The 21,698-nt window shown below is 53.4% G+C and overlaps 1 protein-coding gene across 2 annotated transcripts; it reads left to right on the top strand.

The window, feature by feature from the left end:
- The first annotated feature begins 6,217 nt into the window (after window positions 1-6,217).
- CANT1 (calcium activated nucleotidase 1) lies at window positions 6,218-20,015 on the top strand. 2 transcript variants are annotated; one of them, XM_081220304.1, is made up of 4 exons: window positions 6,218-6,312; window positions 14,201-14,853; window positions 16,689-16,892; window positions 17,748-20,015. In XM_081220304.1, the coding sequence occupies exons 2-4, from the start codon at window positions 14,223-14,225 to the stop codon at window positions 18,116-18,118; spliced, it is 1,206 nt and encodes a 401-aa protein (XP_081076430.1). In that variant the 5' UTR covers window positions 6,218-6,312; window positions 14,201-14,222; the 3' UTR covers window positions 18,119-20,015. The 2 variants fall into 2 exon arrangements, with proteins under 2 accessions (XP_081076430.1, XP_081076431.1); XM_081220305.1 differs by lacking the exon at window positions 6,218-6,312 and adding an exon at window positions 7,288-7,326.
- Window positions 20,016-21,698: the final 1,683 nt, after the last annotated feature.

The following is a 21,698-nucleotide window of genomic DNA, read 5'->3' as shown; positions in this document are numbered from 1 at the left end:
TCAGGCTGGTCTCCATCCCCAAAGTCTGAGTCTGGGTAGTTCTAGAATCTTATCAAATCAAAAGAGGAAGGATCTGGCCTGAGGAACACAACTCTGCTGTAATGATAATGGTTTTCTTTCTTTTTTGTTTCTCCCCCTCTCCCATGGTCTCTCCAATATGTTTGGATGTCCTCCCTGCATTTTTTGTTTTGTCATCACTCCTCCCAGGGCCTCTCCCTCTGGCTACACCTGGACAGGAGATGTAGAAGCAGGGATGCCGGATTGGGATGCTCGGGGCAAAGCAGACTTGAGTCTCACTCTTCCTTGCCTTGGAATTTCTTCTCCACCTCTTCTCCCCATGTGTCTGCCTGGAAGGCTAAGAAATCAAAACAGGAGGAGGAGGGGGTGTGCATTTCTGACATCCACCTGGCACACCTTCTCGCCAGGGCAAGCTGAGAATGATGGAGATGAAAGAAGACGGAGGGCTCCAGGCACGGGAAGGACCCTGGCCACCAACCTGCTCCTGTGGGCGCAGAAGGACAAGTGGTCCTGATGCTCCGTGACCCTGGAGAACCTCAAGGACACCGTAGCAAGATTAAGTACATGCATCTCCCCTGGAGATGTGGTTTCATTTCAGCTGGCATTAAAAGACTCAGAGGGCTTCCCTGGTGGCGCAGTGGTTGAGAGTCCGCCTGCCGATGCAGGGGACACGGGTTCGTGTCCCGGTCCGGGAAGATCCCACATGCCGCAGAGCGGCTGGGCCCGTGAGCCATGGCCGCTGAGCCTGCGCGTCCGGAGCCTGTGCTCCGCAACGGGAGAGGCCACAACAGTGAGAGGCCCGCGTACCGCAAAAAAAAAAAAAAAAAGACTCAGAACTGCTCATGATCTTTGGCGTGTGTCTGAGACTTGGCAAACCCTACATCCCTGGTTGCTTATCCACACAGGAAAACCCAGAGATAAGCTCATCTTCATTCCCACGCATAACCCAAGGATGTGTCCTGGTAAACAAGACCCGGGCCCAGCACACCCACTGACCTTCCTCTAGTCTCTCTGTCCTCAAATAACCTTCGCAGAAGGGTGACAGCAACATGAGAGAAGAGGCAAGTAGGCCACATCTTCACGCAGCCTCTGTGGGACCTTCGTCCGGGACGTTAGAGGATTTGGGTCTTTCTCAGAACTCCTAGGAACTGGGAACCCCCTGAGTGCAATGGGAAAACTCCCTGTTGCCCTACCCAGGAGACTCAGACCTGGGAAAGTCCTGGACCAATACCAGAATTCAATGCACGCGAAGTTGGGCATGCAGCTTGGAAGAGAAAGAGATGCAAAGTTGGAAGATTTGTCCCCCTCTTGCCCCCCATGCAAGACAGCTTTGGTGGTGAAAAACTAAAAGATAGTTACCTTTAAGATCCTTCCAAGACATGAACTCAGAGGCCCAATATAGAGCAGAGCTCTAGAAATACAGCCAGACAGTGACCATCTCTTCCTGCAGCAGCTGGCTTGTTCTAACAGGAGTCTTTAAGTCCTCAGCCAGGGGATGCTGCCCTACCTTGGCAAGCCTTAGTCCCCTTGCCTGTAAAGCAGAACCAGGTCCAGGGTGTCTTACTGGAACCCATGAGGACAGATGTGCCTAGAATAGGCCGCAATTATCACTAGAGCATCTTACCCAGTAGGCTTTGGGCAGGGCCCCTTCATCAGACACGTACATAGTCCTAAGTGAGACAAATAAAGGGCATGCACAGTCTCCCAACAGTTCAAGTCACACTGTTCTGTGAAATTTGTTTTGTGCCACATTTAGGGGAATGCTAAGTTTTCAGAGTTTTTTGTACTGGGGGATTTGGGGTAAAGCATGAGAATGTTCATTATAACTATCAGTGTTATTACAGGTATAATCTTCTTCCCTCTCTCCTCTTGGGTTGAGTCCCCACATCTCCCAAGAGTTAGGAAGAGATTACTCATTTTTTTGAGGCAGAAACTGGGGGTTAGGGGGTGTTGATATTAAATGTGACAACAAGAGCCTAGGGTTTCCCAAGATATTCATGAGAAAGAGAAGTCTCAGAGGTGAGGGAAGTTCCAGAGAATGGGAACTGAAGTCTGAGTACATGTTGGGTAGTGCCACCAGGGCCCACAACTCAAGCCAACAGGCAACTGGGCAAAGATTCGCAAGGCTAGGCTCCCAAAGAAAGCAAAGTCAGCTCTCAATAAAAGAAATATTATGTCACGCAAATGGAGCTGGCCAGGGCCCTGATGCCCTTTGTCAGGTACTTCCTTACTGCTTTAAAGTGGTAAGTAAGGGGCTTCCCTGGTGGCGCAGTGGTTGAGAGTCTGCCTGCCGATGTAGGGGATACGGGTTCGTGCCCCGGTCCGGGAAGATCCCACATGCCGCGGAGCGGCTGGGCCCGTGAGCCATGGCCGCTGAGCCTGCGCGTCTGGAGCCTGTGCTCCGCAATGGGAGATGCCACAACAGTGAGAGGCCCGCGTATCGCAAAAAAAAAAAAAAAAAAAAAAAGTGGTAAGTAGGAAAGTTTTGGCAATGCTTGATTCTCTCCATTGTGGCCAAAGCCACCCGCCCCCAGCAACCAGGGCGGAATGTTCTCAGTTCAGCAAATATCTTCCCGTCAGGCAGTCTGGGCCAGCTCTAGGACAAGAGTCATGGTGAAAAACCAAAATTAACGAATTAGAACCCAAAGCCAGCAGCAGTGACTGGGGGAGATTTCATCAGCCCTGTGATGGGTCAGAGGCCAAGGCCAACCAGAATGATGAGCCCTCCCATCCCAAAGAGGTCTCTTAAGTTCCCAGAAGAGCTGTAGGCCACACCCATCCTGGAATTCCCTAGGATCCCACACCTCCTGCACAAGGATGTCTGAGCCAAACTCCTAAAGTCTTCCTGAACATTCATGCCCAAGTGGCTCCACATTCTCAGACAAGGGCAGCTCATGGGATGTAAAACCCAGCAGCTCATGGTGCTGGGAGGGGGGCATATTCCCTGGAATCCCCGCCCAGATGCAGCACATTCTGTGCACTCCCTGGTTTGGCAATTCCTTCTCTCTCCCTGAGCCTGTCACTGTGCTCTGCTTGTTTTCTCATCCTCGGAAAAAACTACATGACCTCGGTTAACGTCGGCAAGGCGCTTGGTTCCAGATAAGCACAGCCTGTCATTAGCGGCGCTGTGATTTTTCCCCCTGGGGCCCTAACATTCTGCCTCTCCCAGCTATTTTGGGCCAGGCTGCCCAGCCATCCCACTCTCAAGGGCAGAGACTGGTATTGCAAACTTTTGAATTCCCTTCCAAAGGGTAGCTACAGGCAGGCTCAGATGGTGGCGTCCCACTGCCAAGGGATGGGGGTGGGACAGCCTCCGTGGAGAGTTGGGAAAGGAGCTGAGATGGAAACTTGGCAGCCAGACCCAGCCTCCCTGGCCGCTGGCCCACCCTCGTTGCTCCTGGATGGCGCTGCTGGTGTTCTGGAAGGGTTGGGGGCAGGTGGGAATCAGACTGGCAACTGCAAGGATGCAACAGGCTAATCTGCTGTGATCCTCACACCTGGAGAAGACACTCTCACTATGAGAAGGACTGCCCTCTGGACTCCATGCCAAGATGGGAGGTCGGGGAGAGGAAAATACACTCACTGTCTTACTTTTGCCCTTTATATGCTTTCCGACTCTAATCAAGCCATTAAATGCCCCATGCCTCTGTTTCTCCATCTCTCAACATTTACTCCCCTATTTTGGGAATTCCTTTCAGTTACACAGAAATAGTCCCAGACGGACCGGTTAAGTAATACTACTTTACTTGATGTACAAAATAGGAGGGCCCCCTGGTGGACTGCACAATTCTAGGCATTTCACTCTGAAATGAATGAGTGAATGAATAAGTAGACACATGATGAACAATTAAAGTGAAGAATTTTCATTTTTTTATGCAGAGCCACAGAAACAAAAGGAGGAGAGAATTTCCAAGAGAAGGTCACGGTGAAGTCTCCTAGGATGCAAAGAAGACAAGGACAATGAAAATCAGAAGGAAAACCTGGTTGTACATGATTGTAGACTGGGAGGAAGGCAATTCCATGCCACAGCCTCCCGGGAAGGCAGTGTCTATTCACCAGACGATGCAAGGCCCCTTTGATCTAACCATTTTTCTTCTAGGAATTTATCCTACAGATATACTTATAACTGTGCTCAAATAAGTAAGTTCTGGTATATGCCCGGAAGCATCACTTTAATGTAGAAAGATCATAGATAGCCTAAAAGGACATCATTAGGGGCCTGTTAAAAGAAATTACAGGACATCCACACAGTGGAATACCACGTGGCTCTCTAGAGAATGAAGCAGCTCTCTATATAATGATATGGAACAAGCATTAACGTGAAGTGAAAAATTACAAACCTTATTGAAAGACATTAAAGAAGGCCTCGGTAAATGGAAAGGCAAACCATGCTCGTGGGTAGAAGACTCATCACCATAAAAATCTCAGTTCTCTCCCAATTAATCTACAGGTTCAAAGCAATCCCATTCAAAATCCTAAAAGGCTGGGGTGGGTGGGATATAGTGGGAGGGAGTGGGGAATTGTCCCGCAACATATGAAGGCATATTATAAAGAGGTAATGATGAGGACAGTGATATTGGAGCTACTATGAGAAATTATACCAGTACAACAGAAAGCCCCCAGACAGACCCATGTGTATAAGGAAACTTGATCTATGACAAAACTGGCATTGCATACACATCAATGGGGGAAGATGGATTATTTTCTAAAAAGAGCACAGAGATATTGGGGCATCTCCAGAAGAAGAAATAGAAATGACCAAAAAATATAAGAAAGAAACACAAACTCTCAGTAATCAGGCAATGAAAAGACATTTAATGCCATCAGTGGGCAAAATTAATACACCTGATAATACCTCTGGAGCGACCTGATCTTTCATCCACTGCATAGAGTTTTATTTCATTGTTGTAAAAGTTATAATAGGTATATATGTTGTTTAGGGATACATACCTATTTGCTAAAATTATAAAATAAAGCAGGAGAATGATTATTAACACAACATTCAAGATTGTGGTTACCTCTTGGGGTGGGAGGGAATTGGGAAGAGGGAGGTGTACCAAAAGAGCTTTCAGGATAACAGGGCTAAGGTTTTATTTCTTAAGCTGGGAGGCATATATAGATTTAGATATCTTAATAAATAAAAGATTTGAAGAATTTACAATAATAACAGTATATATGGTGTATGGAACAAATGAATTCAAGACGGTTCCCCCCCCAAAAAAAAATGCAGAACCATGTTCAGCACATTTCCATTTTTTTAATAAGGTAATTTAATATATGTGTTTATGATTAGTTTGTGTGTCATAAAATACCTCTAGGAATAACCACAAGAAACTAGTAATAGTGATTGCCTCTGGGCAGGGAATACAGAACGGGACCGGGGGTTATTTTTCACTGTGCACCATTTATATAATTTGAATTTTTCCCTTGTGCATCTGTAAGCTCTCGGGAGACACGAGGCTGTTTGCAGGCACCGAAAGGCTGAGTCAGGTGCAGACCTGCAGAGCACTGAGGCACTCTCCTAGCCAAGCTCTTGGGTGACGCGCCACTGCTACCAGGTTTTTTCAGGATTTCTGAAATAGGCACACTGCAGGACTTGGGGGTTGAAGGGCCAGGATACCTTTTAACACGTCCATTAAAACAGCTCGGGGGCTGGGGAGGAGACTGGCAAAACGAGATGAATCAGAGACCCTGATTTGGGAAAGGATTCGTTGATTGCCAACCAGTGGCAGCGAAACCTCCACCCCATCCCCAGGACCCTCCACCTCCCAGGACAGTACAGCCTGTAGATCTGATCTTTGCTTTGGAAACGGATCAACATTCCGATGTGGCCCATTAGAAAAGCCAAGGAGAGGGGCTCTCTGAGAATGAGGGTGGCAGAAAGGGGCCCACGCTTCTCTGCCTCCAGGCGAGGGGTCCTATAATCTCAGCTCGAGGAATGATAACCCCTTCCTCATAGCTTTCAGTCTAGCCCCGTCCCATTTTGCCTTGGCCAACGTTCCGGAATAACGTGGCGGAGATGGCCTGTGGGTGGGTAGCGCCCAGCGCCCCTCCCTCCGGTCTATCCCCTGGCCGTCGGCTCCTCCTCCAGGACCCGCTCGCTGAGCAGCAAAAACTACAACTCCCAGCAGCCAGTTCGGCGCCCGGCGCGCAGCCGCAGAGCAGAGGCTGCCGGGAGCGTGTTGCCCGGAGGCGGGGCGAGCACGCCGGGCGGAAGTCGGCCGCTCGCTAGGTCCCGCCACTGCCCGCAGCGAGGCCCCGCCGCCCGCGGGCCCCGGAGCCAGCCCGCACCGGGTGAGTGACGGCCTGCCCGCGGCCGCCGGCGCCTGCCGCCGCCTCCGACCCCGCCGCGTCCCGACCCCGGCCCCGCAGGCTCCCTCCCCATCTGACTGAGCGGGGCCCCTGCCCCCTGACTCGCTGACTGGGGTGGGACACCTCCCTCTGACTCTGAGAAACTGTCCTCTTCTCCCGACTTGTGGCGGACACCTCCTCCCTCTGACTTGTAAGACTCTTACTTCCTCTGACTTGCGGGACACCTCTCTGACTTATGAGATACCTACCCCGTCTGACGGCGGCATTCCAACCCCTTCTCACCTGGGGGACTCCTGCTCTCTCTGACTGCAGGACTCCTTCCTCTCAGACTTGCAAGACTCCCCCCCGCCCCAACCCCCGACTTGTGGACACCTCCCCGCTCTGACTAGGGTGGGACATCACCCCCTCTGACCTTGAAGGATGCATTCCCTTTCTGACGCTTAACTATCCTTGAGAACAACCCTCTCCTGCCCCCTGTGATTTCATGGCTGCTCCTCTGACCTATGCAGGGCCTCTCCTAACCAGTTAGGGAGCCCTCCCCTCTCTGACTGGCACTTTGTCATACCTGCAGCAGGCCAGCCTTCCCCACCCCAGCAGGCCTTCCTCTCCTTCCCTTCAGCACTTTTCTTCCTTTTGCACACAAACTGTGCATCCTCCCTCTCCCCTCCTCCCAGCCTCCATCTGGCCTGGATGGGCATCATCTCTGGGACAGGCACCTCTTGCCCATCCTTGTCGCTCGGTGCCTTTCCCTTGCCCTCATGTCCCTAGGCTTGGCAGGCACCTATACCTGTGCTCACCCATCTGTCTGCCAGGCATATCTTTTCCCAGGCACCTGAGTGTCCTCCAGGAGACCAGTGTCCCTTAGCACTCTTGCTGCATTTTGCCTGCCTGTCTCGGGGTATGTGCTTGACATCTTTTCCTACCACGTTCTCAACAGATTGTAGGTTTGGGAGCGCGCATCTCCTGGTGTCGACTGAATCTTGCTGGCTCTTCAGTGTAAGGACCAAAACTTGACAAAAGCGTGGGGTCACAGGGGGTCCATGAAAAGGAAGTCAGTGCTGCAGCCCTTCAGGAGCCAGGGGGTCTCTGCAGCCTCTCCCTCCTCTCCCTTTGAGGAGCTTGATTGAGAAAGATCTTCCTGGATTAGGCTGTGGGCCCTCCTCCAGCCCCCAGCCCCACCCCACAGGCCTCTCAGTGGAACAGCCCAGCCTGAGCCTGTGGGCATGGTGGGGCACCTCCCAGAGCAACCAGCCGCCTCCCCAGGGGACCCCTCCCTGCCGGCCTCAATGAGCCCTCTGTTCGGCCTGAAGGCACACTGACTGGCCAGCCCGTCCCTCTGCACTTGGTAGGGGCTGCGTCCTGAGAGTGTCTTCGGGAGAGGACTCAGGGGAAGTGTAGATTTGTTCAGGAGCTGTCACGAGGCCACTGTAGTGGTCTGGGGATAGGATTCTCTGTCTTCTCACTCTTTTTCTCATCCAAATTTCTCATCTGCTCACTGAAGGCACTGTGACGTCACAGGGTGGTGGAGGAAATCCCGTGTGTTCAAGTATACTTTGTGCCACCATATGATCTGATCGTTTGATACCTTCTGTTAGCTGAAAGTCTCCTATCTTCCCCCTAAAGATGTTCACCGAATGTAGTTCACACCTTTTTTTCATAGCCCACAGCAGCGTCATAGACTTTAAGCCGTTGGTACTTGAGGGATTTTTTACATGCCAGTCTGACGGCACCCTGTGCGTGTGCCAGGCATTCCCGAGCCACAGAGGCAGGGAGGAGGAAATCGGTGCAGGAGGAGTGGCTGTGTCCACCCCACTCCCTGAATGTGGCCTTTGAGGTGAGCACTTGCAGGCTGCCACAGACACACGCCCCTTTCATCTGAGTCTCAGGACTTCCCAGGCAGCAATGTGGCCATCCTCATGGCAGCTGTGTGGGGGGTAGGTGGATAAATGCCCTAGTGTTTTCTCCTTCAAAAACAAGAGTATCTCAGCTCTGGGAATGTGGTCCAGAGTCCTGAAATGGCTCTGCACTATGATAAGGAAGTTATTTCTCTATTGTTCAGATGTTTGTGGAATGGTACCTAGGACACTGAAAAAAAAAAAAAAAAAAAGACTGATTATTCTTTTCCCTCCAGTCACACTCTGGACTGTGGAGATTCCTGGAAAGATCTTATTAAATGCCAACATTAGGGGAATCTAAAACTTTCATGTTGATCTTTAAGGACTTTTATGTTGATTTCCCTTTTCATTAGACCAAGGTGATCATTAGGAAAAAATAATCCTGATAATAGAGAAATCTGGGAAGATGTTTGGTTTTCTCTTTTTCTACACTTTTTTTTTTTTTGAATCCTACTTGTTTCTCGGTAGTAAGTCCAGTCATTAAGTGGAACTCACAGCTCCAGGTTCTGAAGCAGAGCCCAACTTCCATTCGTGCTCAGCCGGCAGAATGGGTCGTGGGGAATGAGGCCGGAGTAGGGCTCCAGACGGCAGTGTGCAGACGGGGCCAGACCAGATACAGCTACAGTTACTAGCGGTGTGAGGGTGAGGTTGGAGCCCACCCAGAAGGGCTCCAGGGGGTCCCAAGGGTTGAATGAGTCCCAGTGATGCTGGCCACTGAGAAAAGTGGGGGAGAAGATGGGTTCTTGCAGGTGCACCTCCACTGTGGGAGCAAGCCCTGATTCAGGTCGATCGTGGGGTGATGGTGTCCCCATATTTGTGGGCTCTCTGGGAAGCAACCCCAATGATGTGTGGTTTTGTTTGGGACCTCACTTCCAACTGGGCAGATAACTTTTAGCTAAAAATCCTCCAAGTATAACATTAACGATACAACTGAAGCTCACGCAGCCCTACTGTGATGGGATAACTGCAAACTGGATGATCCTGACACTGTGCCGCCTGCCCCAGAGACAGAGCCGTGTGTGAATGGCCCTGCCCCTTGGGAGAAGCTGGAGGTTCTTTCCCTGTCTCCCTCCTTCTGGTTGGCAGAATAATGCCCCCCCAAGGTGTCCACATCCTGACCCCCCAGAATCTACAAATATATCACGTGACAAAGGGAGATTAAGGTAGCAGATAGAATTAAGCTTGTTAACCGGCAACCTTTAAATAGGGAAATCATCCTGGATTATTCAGGTGGTCCCAGTGTAATCACAGGGTCTTTAAAAGTGGAAGAGGGAGACAGGAGAACTTCAGAGGGAAATGATGGCAGGAAGGCTAGAGAGATGCAATACTGCCAGCTTTGAAGGTGGAGGAGGGGCCATGAGAAGCTGGAAAAGGCCAGGAAGCAGATTTCTCCACCAGCCCCTCAGGCAGGGACACAGCCCTTGATTTTAGTGAGACCCACGTCAGACTTCTGTCCTGCGAGACTGTAAAATAAGTTTGTGGTGTTGAAGCTGCTGAGTCTGCAGTGATTTGTTACAGCAGCAGCAGAAAACGAATTCACTCCTCTTGGGTAGCGACTTCAAAACAAGACAGAGGGCTGAAAACTAAGTTATCTCAAAGTGTATTTAACTGGATTCAGTAAGCAGTTGTGAATGCCTGTTTGCAGAGAAAGAGAGGAGTCAGGGAAAGTGCAGAGTTAGGTAGCACCCAGAGTCAGCCCTGACCTCAGGAGTCCCTAAAGGACATATTGGACTACTGGGACCTTTTCCTTCCTCCCTGGTTTCCTTCTGCTGCCCACTCTATCCAAATTTGAAATGGACTTTTCAAGTACAAAATAGTAAGCCTTGGCGAGTCCAGAACATAAGAATGCCATGAATCAGGTCACATTCTCAAGGAGCTGAGACACATCATCCGCATCCTTTGAGATGCTGTCTCGCTGCAGCTTTGAAGCCCTTGGCCTCTGTCTTTGCAGCCCTGAAGTCAGTGATGTCGACGGAATTAGCTCTTGACTTTCTAACCAGGAAGTGCCCTTGGGCAGTGAGCGGAGCGGGAACTCTGAGGCCCGTCTGCTGTCTGGATGCCGCTGCGCTCTCACTCTCGGGGACCATTCAGATCAGAGACCGAGGCAGGGAAGGGAAGGCAGCTGCTCTGCAGGAGTGAGAGGCTGGGAGGAGAGTGGCCGCCACTCTGGGCGACAGGGAGCTGGGAGGGGCCTCCTGTCGCTTCCTGCCTCCCTAGATCCTGAACGGGAGGAGTTTTGCCCTGGCAGCTGTGTTAAACCTGTTTGCCGTGCCACCTGTCACACCCGTGTTCCTAAAGGAAGCTACAGAAAGAGGCCCTCAGCTGTGTCCAGAGTTGCCGCCTGCTTTTGTCTAAGCCCTGCTAAGTCCAGTGGCGAAAGGCCCAAGGATGGCCCGTGGAGGTAGAGGTGTCGGAGCCCATCCTCACTCTTAACCGTAACCAGACCTCAGAGGGGCTCCTGCTTCTGGGGTGGGGAGATGGCGTCACCCTGGACAGACATGCAGGAAGAGGTCGTACCGCCTTCCTTGGGCCTGGGAACCCACTGGCAAGTGGACACACCCCAATGCCACACCTGGCTGTTTCAGGCCTGTTTTCTAAAGAAGGTTTGGTTCGACAGAAACCGGAAAAGCATGAGTGTCAGTGAGCCGTTCTTGATACCCACCCTAAAGAGAGGGGACCAGGAAAGAAATTCGGACTCGAGCCTCCTGGATGGTTGTTGCCCCTTGACAACCAGCGACTTCTTTCTGTGGATGTTGCAGTGGGGCTGGCAATGGAGAAGGAAGCCAGCAGGGGTGCAGTGCCCTGGGGTTTCTGAGCAGGAGAGGACTTGGCTGCAGGGCCCCTGAACAGGCGAACCTGGCTGGTCAAAGAGCCTGTGACTTTTTACTGCAGCAACTTGGTTCCAGTTTCCCGGGTTATATAAAATCAGCTCATTATGCTGCACGTGGTGGGACTGACAAACTTCTTGTTACACTAAAGCTGACATTTAAACTGCTTAGTGTTTGGAGGCGCGTGGGCAGGGGGATAAGGGTCAGCCTGGCCCCCAAGAGCAGGCCTGTCGGTGGGTCATCTGCGGGGGCAGGGGGCAGACCCTGGCATGGACGGGAGAGTGAATGCCGTTCCAGAATGGTGAGGTGGGGAGGAACAGAGGTGTCACAGGGTCTGGACGGGCTCTCCATTCATTTGTAGATTCATGGATTCACCGTTCATCCATTAACAAACATACTGAGCGCTTTCAGTGTACCTGAGTGTAATGTGGAGATGGAGCGGTGACTCGGATAGGAGATTTGGACAAGTACAGACAGCGGGAAGGAACCTGAAGAGCAGGCGTGGCTGAACTGAGCCTGAGCAGCAGCAGGAAGCGCTCTGCCCAGACCAGGGCTGGGTGGCCGGCGGGCTCCACTGGCCCCTGGCTGCTGATGGTGGCCTCAGATTCAGCTGGGAGCGAGCGGGCAGGAGATGGGACAAGATCACTGGTGATAGGATAGTGACTCAGGAATGGGGAGAGAGTTGACCGGAGGCAGTGAGGACGCCACATCACAATCTTGTGACGCATCTTCACTGGCAGACACTGTGTGCACTGCACCTGCAGCTCTGTGACCAGGGGGCAGCTCGACCATCAGGGACTGATCCAGGGCCGTGGGCTTGGGTGTAACTAAGGTGGGGCTCAGGGGCAAGACGCTGAGGGGCTGCTCAGGAAGTGGGTGTATTTTTCACTCCTTCAGCACTGGATGCTGTGGGGTAGAGGGTGGGCGGGCACAGGGTGGGCAGGGAGGTCCTTCTGAGGAGGTGAAAGCGAGACAGCGAGGATCCAGGAGCCGGGGCGGGAGGACGGCAAGCCCTGTCTGGGGGACGAGGGCCGGCTGGGATGTCGGGACAGAAGGGAGGCTGGCGTGGCCTGTCACTGGGGAGGGTTGAAGGCTGGCAGGGGCCGTGTAAGTAGCGAGGGTTTGCTCACGAAGCAGGGAATGACGTGGCCAGAGGGACTGGCTTGAATAGCAGATGTCGCTGGCTGCAGGGCACCAGTGGCTGTCAGGGAGGGCAGTGGCAGCAGGGGCTGGAGGGCGGCCTGTGTGGTTGCGGTGAGAAGGGGCCATGAGAGCAGATGGGGAGGAGACGGGTGGCCGGATTGCTAGGGCCTGCTGGCGGAGCAAGTGCTGCGGAGGAGGGGAACCAAGGCTGTGCCTAGGCTTTTCGAGGTGGCGGTGGTTCATAACTTACTGTTGAAGTATGTTCAGGTGGAAAGTTCCATCTCCCAAGGTTTCGATGAAAGTTTTGACCAGGGCAACTGCAATTATGGCCGTCCTCCATCACCACCTCTATTCCTTGGGGGGAGGATTTGTGAGCGAATGCATGTTAGAAATCCAGGCAGAATTCTGACTAGGAGGTGAGGTGCAGGAATTGAGAGCTCAGTGGTGACACTGGGCTGGACGTGGACACAGGGCAGCTTTGGCCTGGCTGTGTTTTTGAAGCCTCGGTTTGGTGAGACCAGAGGAGGGGCCGGGACTCCTGTTTCTCCCGCGGAGTCCTCAGCAACCAGCTTGCGGCTCCATGGCAACTTGGGGGGCTGCTTCCTGGGGGAGGAGGGAGCCCTCTTCCAGGAGGGGAGCTGGGAGCCAGTGCCCAGGGAAGGAGAGGAAGGCTCTGAGGCCGTTCTGCAGGGCCCCACGCGTCTTGCTTCCTCCTTAGAAGTCACTTTTCTGCACTTGACCCTGTGGCTGAAACCTAAGAATGTCCAGAAAGCAAGGGAAGGGGAAGGCCTGGTTTCCATGTGGACCCGTGGCCGTGATTTTCCATCCTAGGAGCGGGGCCGCATGCTCTGCATTTGGGGGGCAAAGGGTGGGGGGTGGCACAGAGCCTCCAGATCCCCGTGAGTCCCCACACCCTTCCCAGCTGCTGCCTGGTGGAGGGAGGAGCATCTGCACGGAAAGTCACACCGTTGGTTGTTTTGGGGGCCAAGGCAGAAATGTTCCATGGCCCGAGGGAAGTTTCTCAGGCTGAGACCTACTGAGTTACAGCTGGAGGCCGAGACTGAGAGCGGCCGAGGGCTGGCGTTCAGCTGATTCTGCCCTGGGGACAGCGCCGGCCTGGTGCCGCTGTGGCCTCTCTGAGCTGCGTGGTCTGTGCTGGGGACAAGAGCTGCTGTTCTGGCCGCTACAACCAGCTCTCGAGCTGTGCCTCGAGCTGCGCCCAGGGAATGGGCCGTGGCGAGCCACGCTGTCCTTGGAGCTGACACGCTGGGCTCCAGGCGGCGAGGGCCCATCAGGCTCTGGTCTCTCAGCCATTTGCATGACAGAAAGACGCCAGGGGACGGAGGTTGCCAAAACCAGAACTATTTTTGTTTGGATTGAATGTGTTTTATACTTACATTTGAATATTACAGAAACCTAACCCAGGAGGAAGTAAAAGCTCACTCACTCAGTGAGCGCGCGTCTGCACTGTGCACTGTTCTAGGAGTTGGGGACACAGGTGAACAAACTGGTAACTATAACATGATGTCAGGTGGTGACAGATGCCAAGGAAGGGGATGGAGGGTGCCGCCGGGAGCAGAGCCGTCAGGGAGGGCTTCTCGGCTGAGGTGACCTTGGATTAAAATACAGACCTGTACTCTCTCTGTTCCCCTGTCCTGACTGACCCCCACCCCACCCCCCAGCACGTGCTGCCCCTCCCGCAAGATTGCAAAGCACAGAACCTTCTACCGGAACCTTCTCCCACCGAGCTTTCTGTCTTGCCAGCTGGGATAGAGGAGATGGAGTAACATTGCTTTAGGAAGACTTTTCTTCTTGCTGAATAAGAGTAAACACAGATACTGCAAAAGTCGGGGTTTACTTAAGCCAAGGAAGTAGTAATGGCACAGAGTCGCGGCAGTGCTGTTTACCCTGGTTGAGGCGGCCTCAGACCGTGTGCCCTCACATAAGTGGGAAGCGCTGTGCCTGGCAGGTCGCTGACCTCTCTCCTTTCCCCCTGGGTTGCAGGTCCCGCCTGCCCTTCAGTCTGATGCCCGTCCAGCCCTCCGACCCCCTGGAATGGAATGAGTCTATGCACTCCCTCCGGATCAGTGTGGGGGGCCTTCCCGTGCTGGCGTCCATGACCAAGGCCGCAGACCCCCGCTTCCGCCCCCGCTGGAAGGTGATCCTGCCGTCCTTCGTGGGTGCCGCCGTCCTCTGGCTGCTCTACGCCCACCGCCCTCCTCCTGGCCGGCCCCCCGTGCCCAATGCCCACAACTGGAGGCTCGGCCAGGCATCCGCTGACCGGTACAATGACACCTACCCGCTATCAGCCCCCCAGAGGACACCGGGCGGGACTCGGTACAGAATCGCTGTCATCGCCGACCTGGACACGGAGTCAAGGGCCCAGGAGGAGAACACCTGGGTCAGTTACCTGAAGAAGGGCTATCTGACGCTGTCAGACAGTGGGGACAGGGTGGCCGTGGAGTGGGACCAAGGCCGTGAGGTCCTGGAGTCCCACCTGGCGGAAAAGGGGCGGGGCATGGAGCTGTCCGATCTGATTGTCTTCAATGGGAAGCTCTACTCCGTGGATGACCGGACAGGCGTCGTCTACCAGATCGAAGGCTCCAAGGCTGTGCCCTGGGTGATCCTGCCCGACGGCGACGGAACCGTGGGGAAAGGTCAGTCGGGCCGTCTGTCCCCTGGGCTCGTTGTGGTGCTAGAGGACAGGTCCTGGGTCACCCTCAGCTGGCTTGGTTTGCACACCTGTGCGGTGAAGCAGTCACGGGTCCAGAGGGAGGGGACGTCAGGGAGATCGAGTCTCCTCCCTGCCTCCGACCTGCAGCCCCCAGAGCGTGAGCAGAAGCCTCCGAGACCTCAGACCAAAGCTGTGTCCAGGAGTGCGAGCTTCTGCTGGGGCCCTGCGGGGGAGGCGGGGCCTCTCCAGGAGGAGGGCTGGGCTCCGCCGCTGCTGCTCTCACGGTCCCCAGCAACCAGCCCCTTTCTGTGTCCTAAACGGCATCTTGAGAGCACGCTGGGACTGCACCCTCCACATGCCTCACCTTTAAAGCCGGGGCATCAGATTTTCTCATTTTGAACCAAGACTTTATTAAAAAGCAAACGTCTCCTTTCTGAAAACCCAGCAGAAGGAAGGTCTGTGTGAGCAGCAGTAGCCGCCCCCCACCCCTTGAGTGGAATCTGACCTCTGGCCTGGGCTGTGCCCCACTGCTCTGCTGTTTGCCAGCAGGTGGATAGGAGAGCTGTGAGAGGGAGCCTGCATGCCCAGAGCCTTCGGACAGGGCAGCAGGAGAGTTGACACCAACTTCTGCGCGTGCCTGTGCCCTCGGGTGGGTCCGCACCTTCTAGAAAGCCAAACTCCACGGCAGGCGCCTGAGGTCAAAGGAGGAATCGCATTAACTCACTGGGCCCGCTGCCAGGCCCTCCCCCTGCCCCTCTTCCTCCCCCTCTCCTGGTGATAAAAATCTCTCCCGAGTTTGCCCAAGGCTGGGCAGGTTGGCAGGACTATCTCAGCCACCGTTTTATTGAAAACATTGGTTGTCCGCTTCCTGCCTCAGGCTGTCAGGGCGTGTAGGACACCATCCAGTAGTTCTGTTTGCCCCTTGGATCGGGAGGAAAACAGGATAAAGGGAGCTCAGGGTTGCCCTGTGGTCCGTCATCCAGAGCCACCTGCAGAGAAGCATCTTGCAGGGAGGGTTGCAGCCCCAGCTCCTCGGGCTGGCAGGAAATTTGCAAAACATTTGGGAAGCAAGCACAATTTAGAGCACGGTGTAGGAACAGGTGAGAATATGCTAGAAGAACAAAGCACCCACACAGCCTTCAAAACTAAGCTCATAGTAAGTAAATCTGTCTAAGAAAACACACACTGTTTGGCGTGGCTACCGTGAGCCCCCACGCCAAGCCCCACTTAGCTCTGGGCGCTGGCACATAGTTGACTCAGGGATATGTCAGGTGTGGCCTCAAGGACTGCAGGCACGTTCTGAGGCACGTGTGACTGAGACTTCCCTACACTTTCCTAGGATCGGGCGTAGTCTGAGTCGGGGCTGACAGCTCGAGAAACAGGGAGCTTGGGGTCCGCGGAGATTTGTGAGTGGAGGGTGGGCCTTTCTGGCTGTGCACGGCGCAGGAGGGTTCCCGTGGATTGTGAGGCGGGTGGTCCCAGCGGGGTTTCTGGGGTGAGTTTGGGAGGAAGATGTGGGGGCTCCAGAGGGCCAGGAGAGAGAAGGGGGAGGCAGCAGGCAGAGGTGGCGCCTGTCTGCGCCCCGTGGACGCCGTGGGGTCAGCGCTAAGGAGAGGATCCCAACCGCCTACCCTCTGGGGTGGAGCTCCCAGCAGGCTGGCCTGGCCTCTGCTCTCTTGTCGCCGCCCCGAGGGACCTCTGACACCCAAGGCTGCGGACCCAGAGGGCTCTCTGCTCTTGCCTGACCAGACGCACGGAGCCAGGCCAGCAGAGGGCTGGCCGTCGCCTCAGGCCCGCCCCCTGTCTCCCTGTCCCCAGGCTTCAAAGCCGAGTGGCTGGCTGTGAAGGACGAGCATCTGTATGTGGGCGGCCTGGGCAAGGAATGGACCACCGCCACGGGGGAGGTGCTGAACGAGAACCCGGAGTGGGTGAAGGTGGTGGGCTGCAGGGGCAGCGTGGACCACGAGAACTGGGTGTCCAGCTACAACGCCCTGCGGGCTGCTGCTGGGATCCGGCCGCCAGGTGAGAGCCAGGCCCGCAGGCGGGCGCTGCGCAGATGGGTGGCTGCGAGCATGCGGGCTCCACGTGTTGCTTGCCGAGCATGGGCTTCGCTTCTTGCTTGTTTGACGATTCGGCTGTCTCTGACAGTTGCTCCCACCAGGCCACTGGGTTCAGGGGCCAATGAGACATTTCTTCTCTCACCCCAACTCACCCAGACAGACGGCCCGGCAGGCTCAGACAGCAGCCCCGTCTATAGCGTCCTCCCAGCCACCACCCTGAGGTCAGGCCTTGCATGTGACGTGGTGGGAGCAGGTGCACAGAGCTTTGCTTCTTTGCCCCCATTTTCAAGAGTTACGGTTTGTAGTGGGGAATGGTGGTGCTTAGAGCAGCCTGGTCACCTCTAGGCCTGGGGCATGTGACTGAGGACATGGCTTCACGCCCAGATAGGCTCACTTCCCATACTTTTCTGCTTCGAGGCAGCCTCTCCCCACCCGCCCTGATCCATCTTCACAGATCGGACCTGCGTGTTCCTCATGCCTCTTCCCCTGGCGCTCTCCTTTGCGCCACTTGAGTAGCACCAAGGAGGCGAAATACAGACAGACCTCGCAGCCACGGCTACTTGGCAGCGCTGGGGAAGCTGGCGAGGAAGGGTGGCCAGAGAGTGGCGCAGCAGAGACTCAGCGCAGCCCCGTGGGCTCCGTGCTGCTGTCCCGGGCTCAGTCACTCTGGACAAGTGGGGACAAAAGCACATGGAAACCTAAAGAAAAGATGACGGTGATGCTGCTCCGGTGCCGGGCCTCTCGCGGGTCTGCGTGCAGGGGCGAGGCCGCCCTGGCTCTGGGGAGGGCGGGCGCTGACCGGTCTGTGTGTCCCCAGGCTACCTCATCCACGAGTCTGCCTGCTGGAGCGACACACTGCAGCGCTGGTTCTTCCTGCCGCGCCGCGCCAGCCACGAGCGCTACAGCGAGAAGGATGACGAGCGCAGGGGCACCAACCTGCTGCTGAGTGCCGCCCAGGACTTCGGCGACATCTCCGTCCGGCACGTGGGGGAGGTGGTCCCCACGCACGGCTTCTCCTCCTTCAAGTTCATCCCCAACACCGATGACCAGATCATCGTGGCCCTCAAGTCCGAGGAGGACAGCGGCCAGATCGCCACCTATATCATGGCCTTCACGCTCGACGGACGTTTCCTCCTGCCTGAGACCAAGATCGGGAGTGTGAAGTATGAGGGCATAGAGTTCATTTAAACTGGGAAAAATCAAGATGATGAGCAAGGCTGGGCGGTGGACGGTTTTAAGCTACATCAGGGCTCAAATTTTATAAAAACCCGAGGACTACACTTTTATTGTGATGTTTAGTTTTGCTTTTTTTTTTTTTCTTTTTTCCTCGGAACTCTGAGGTGTATGCCTGGTTTAGAGATTTCCAGAATTGGGAGCTCAGTCCCAGCCTGAGATGTGGCTTCTCAGAGGGGAAGGGTTGGGGGTCCTGGGACTGCAGGCCAGACATTTCCCTGCACTGCCATCTGGTGGTGTAAGCTAGTCATTTCAGGCATCTTAATTTGGGGCCCATCCTCTGATTCAGCCCTTTCTTCCATCTGACCTACCTTTCTTTTCTCTCCATTTCTTCTTTTGTTCAATAAATATTTCTTGAGCTCCTACTGTGTGTCAAGCACTGTGCCCCCTCTGGGAACACAGCAGTGAGTCTGAAGCAGGCCTGCCAGTTAGGTGCTCCTGGGCCATCCCCTTTTCCTTCCTCGTGAGCCTCGGGCATTAAACCCACCCCTCCAGACCCCTGGAAAAGAACCTGGTTACGATACAGGACATCACAGGGCTGTGAGAGCGAGGGCAGGCCGCCGGGAACGCTGCAGGTGCCCAAAGTGCTGCAAGAGGGGATGCAGGCCCACCGTCTGCCCCGTCATCAAACTTCTCCATTCAAGTGACCGACCCCGTTTTCTGCCTTCAGGAAAATTCTGCAGCGGTGTAGCACTTTGAAGTTTTCATTATTAACTTATATTAATTAAAGTAATTTCCTTTCTTATAAAATGGAATTGGCAAATCTTATCAGAACAAAGTCTTGTAGTTAACAAATTCATTCCCAGCAGTGAAGGAAATGGTAATTAAGCAATTACAGTTGGTCAAGTTTTCAACCGTTTCTAAGTCCTTGGTCAAAGGATACAAAGATAAGGATAAGGATACATTGCTGTTTCTAGCAATTATCAGAAATTGCCATTCCTTTAAAGACTTCCATGAATGACTTGAATTTGTATTTCCTGAGTCAAGTGGGGCCCTGGGTTCTGGTGAGCCTACACCCTGCCCCAGGCAGTGGGGCTCCCTTACCCTGGAGGCTGTGGACGAGGCCTGCCTGGCCCTGTGGTTTCTGTCCTAGCCTTTTATTTCTCCTCAGCCTCCTCTTCCTGGAAACTCTTCACAGAAACCTTGGTGTGTCTCAGTACCTGTGGCCTCTTCTCCATGCTCCAGGGTAAAGGCGGAGGATTTGGGACAGAGGTCAGCCAGAACCAGAGCCTAGAAGGGCCGTTGCCATCAGCCCACGGTGCCCCCTCGCCCAGAAGCTACCTCACCCCTCAGGAGAATGTAGGGTTCGTGATGGCCGGGAAGGGCCGTGTTCTAGGCTCTGGCTGTTACTGTGTGGACCCCCTGTCTCACAGACTTTTCCCGCTTTGAAACTTTAATACAGATGCTTGGAGGGGACCCAGGAAGGATCCCTCATTCTTGTGCTGGTTGTCTGTTTCTTCCACTGTAAAACAAACACCAAAAGAACAGAAAACAAACCTTTGAACGTGACATGTTTCTCTGGAACTCAGCTCCCACTGGACACAGTCTGAAGGCCCAAGTCTTTTCTGACTTTGCCTAGCTGGGCTCCCTGACACACCTCCTTGATAAACATCCATGAATGACATCAGGGCTGTGTGATATTAAAAATACAAAGATGGAATTAGAGGACTGGAGACAGTCACTGAGTTGAGATCCAAGACTCAGGTGCCCAGAAGCACCATTTTCACACAGTGATTTTCAAATATTTTAAAGCTAGCCTTTCCCCCCTGTATTTGCTGCTGTAAGCATAATGATTGTGTTCCTTCCTACTGGAGCCATTGTTTTGCAAACAATAAAATGTATTCTCTTTGTCTCCTGGTCTGTGTTGTCTTTTGGCGCTGCCCCAGGGGATATGAGAGCTGATTCACACAGGGGCTCAGTGAAGGGTGCACTCCCTGTAGGGGTGAAGAGGGGTTCCTGGCAAGGAACAAGCCAGAAGCCTTCTTGACACAGGACGGCTGATGTGCTGTGGGAGTTCACAGGATAGGGACCCATGGACCTTTGCAGACGGGGAGACTTTGGAAACTGAATCATCCAGTCCAACTTTTCCCCAAGTCTGAATATGCTCTTTTGGTCAGAGTGGTTAAGAATATAGGCTCCGGGACTTCCCCGGTGGTCCAGTGCTTAAGACTTTACGCTCCCAATGCAGGGGGCCCAGGTTCGATCCCTGGTCAGGGAACTAGATCCCACATAATGCAACTAAGATCCTGCACGCAGCAACAAAGATGCCGCGTGCCACAACTAAGACCTGTCAGAGCCAAAGAAATGAATAAATAAATACTAAAAAAAAAAAAAAGAATATAGGCTCTGAGCCTACTCTCGCCTTCTGAAGTGGCCCACACTCTGTCTGTGGAGTGTGTTTCTGAATAAATCCACTTCTTACCTAAAGAAACAATATATAGGGCTTCCCTGGTGGTGCAGTGGTTGAGAGTCCACCCGCCGATGTAGGGGACACGGGTTCGTGCCCCGGTCCGGGAAGATCCCACATGCCGTGGAGCGGCTGGGCCCGTGAGCCATGGCCACTGAGCCTGCGCGTCCGGAGCCTGCGCGTCCGGAGCCTGTGCTCCGCAACGGGAGAGGCCACAACAGTGAGAGGCCCGCGTACCGCAAACACACACACACACACACACACACACAAATAAGCAAAGAAACCCTTAGCAAACTAGAAATAAAAGGAACTTCTTTAAGCTGGTAAATGTCATCTGTGAAAAACCTGCAGCTAACATCATACTTCATGGTGAGAGACTTTCCGTCGAAGGCTGGGAACAAGGCAAGAAAGCTTTCACCACTTTTTTCCCTCACCACTTTTTATTTTAAAGTCATTTTAAACCACAAAGAAGTTGCCGAACTAGAATAGTGTTGCTGTGTTCCCTTCATGTAGTTTTGTCCAGTGACAGCCTCTCACATAACCACAGCTCAGTGATCAAACCAGGGAACTGGCATTGTGCTCATTACTTTCATTCACCCGCTGTCCTATGCAAGGTCCCAGACAGTGCAATTAGGCAAGAAAAAGAAAAGTCTTTAGATTGGAAAAGAAAGAGTAAAACAGGCTTTATTCACCAAGGACAAGATCAACTAGATAGGAAAACCCTAAGGACTCTTCAAACAGCTGAGTATAGCAGAGCTGAAGGATACACAGTTCAAATACAGAAATTGATTTTGTTTCTGTGCAGCTGCAGTGAACAGTTGGAAATGGAAAAATTTTAAAACAGCATCATTTATAATAGCACCGGAGAACATGAAATAGTTAGATATAAATCTAAAAAAATATGTGCAAGATCTATATGCTGAAACTATAAAACACCGATGAAACATATCAAAGAAGACCCAAATAAATCAAAGAATATGCTGTCTTCATGGGTGGAAAGACTCAAATTTTGAGGAAGGGAAACAAAGTTGAAGGACTGATACCATCTGACTTCGAGCCTTAATGTAAGGCTGTAAGTCATCAAAATGTATTAGTGCCATAAGAAGAACAGATATATAAAGTCAGGAG

Source organism: Mesoplodon bidens (assembly GCF_964165515.1).
Source record: "Mesoplodon bidens genome assembly, chromosome: 19".
Classification (NCBI taxonomy): domain Eukaryota; kingdom Metazoa; phylum Chordata; class Mammalia; order Artiodactyla; family Ziphiidae; genus Mesoplodon; species Mesoplodon bidens.
This window is presented reverse-complemented; position numbering and strand designations above follow the sequence as displayed.

What these genes read in the sequence shown, in the direction of transcription:
- CANT1 (XM_081220304.1), top strand. Translation starts at nt 14,223, where the DNA reads ATGCCCGTCCAGCCCTCCGACCCCCTGGAATGGAATGAGTCTATGCAC. An exon ending in CGACGGAACCGTGGGGAAAG is followed by an intron (nt 14,854 to 16,688) that starts GTCAGTCGGGCC and finishes CCCTGTCCCCAG; the next exon opens with GCTTCAAAGCCGAGTGGCTG. An exon ending in TGCTGGGATCCGGCCGCCAG is followed by an intron (nt 16,893 to 17,747) that starts GTGAGAGCCAGG and finishes GTGTGTCCCCAG; the next exon opens with GCTACCTCATCCACGAGTCT.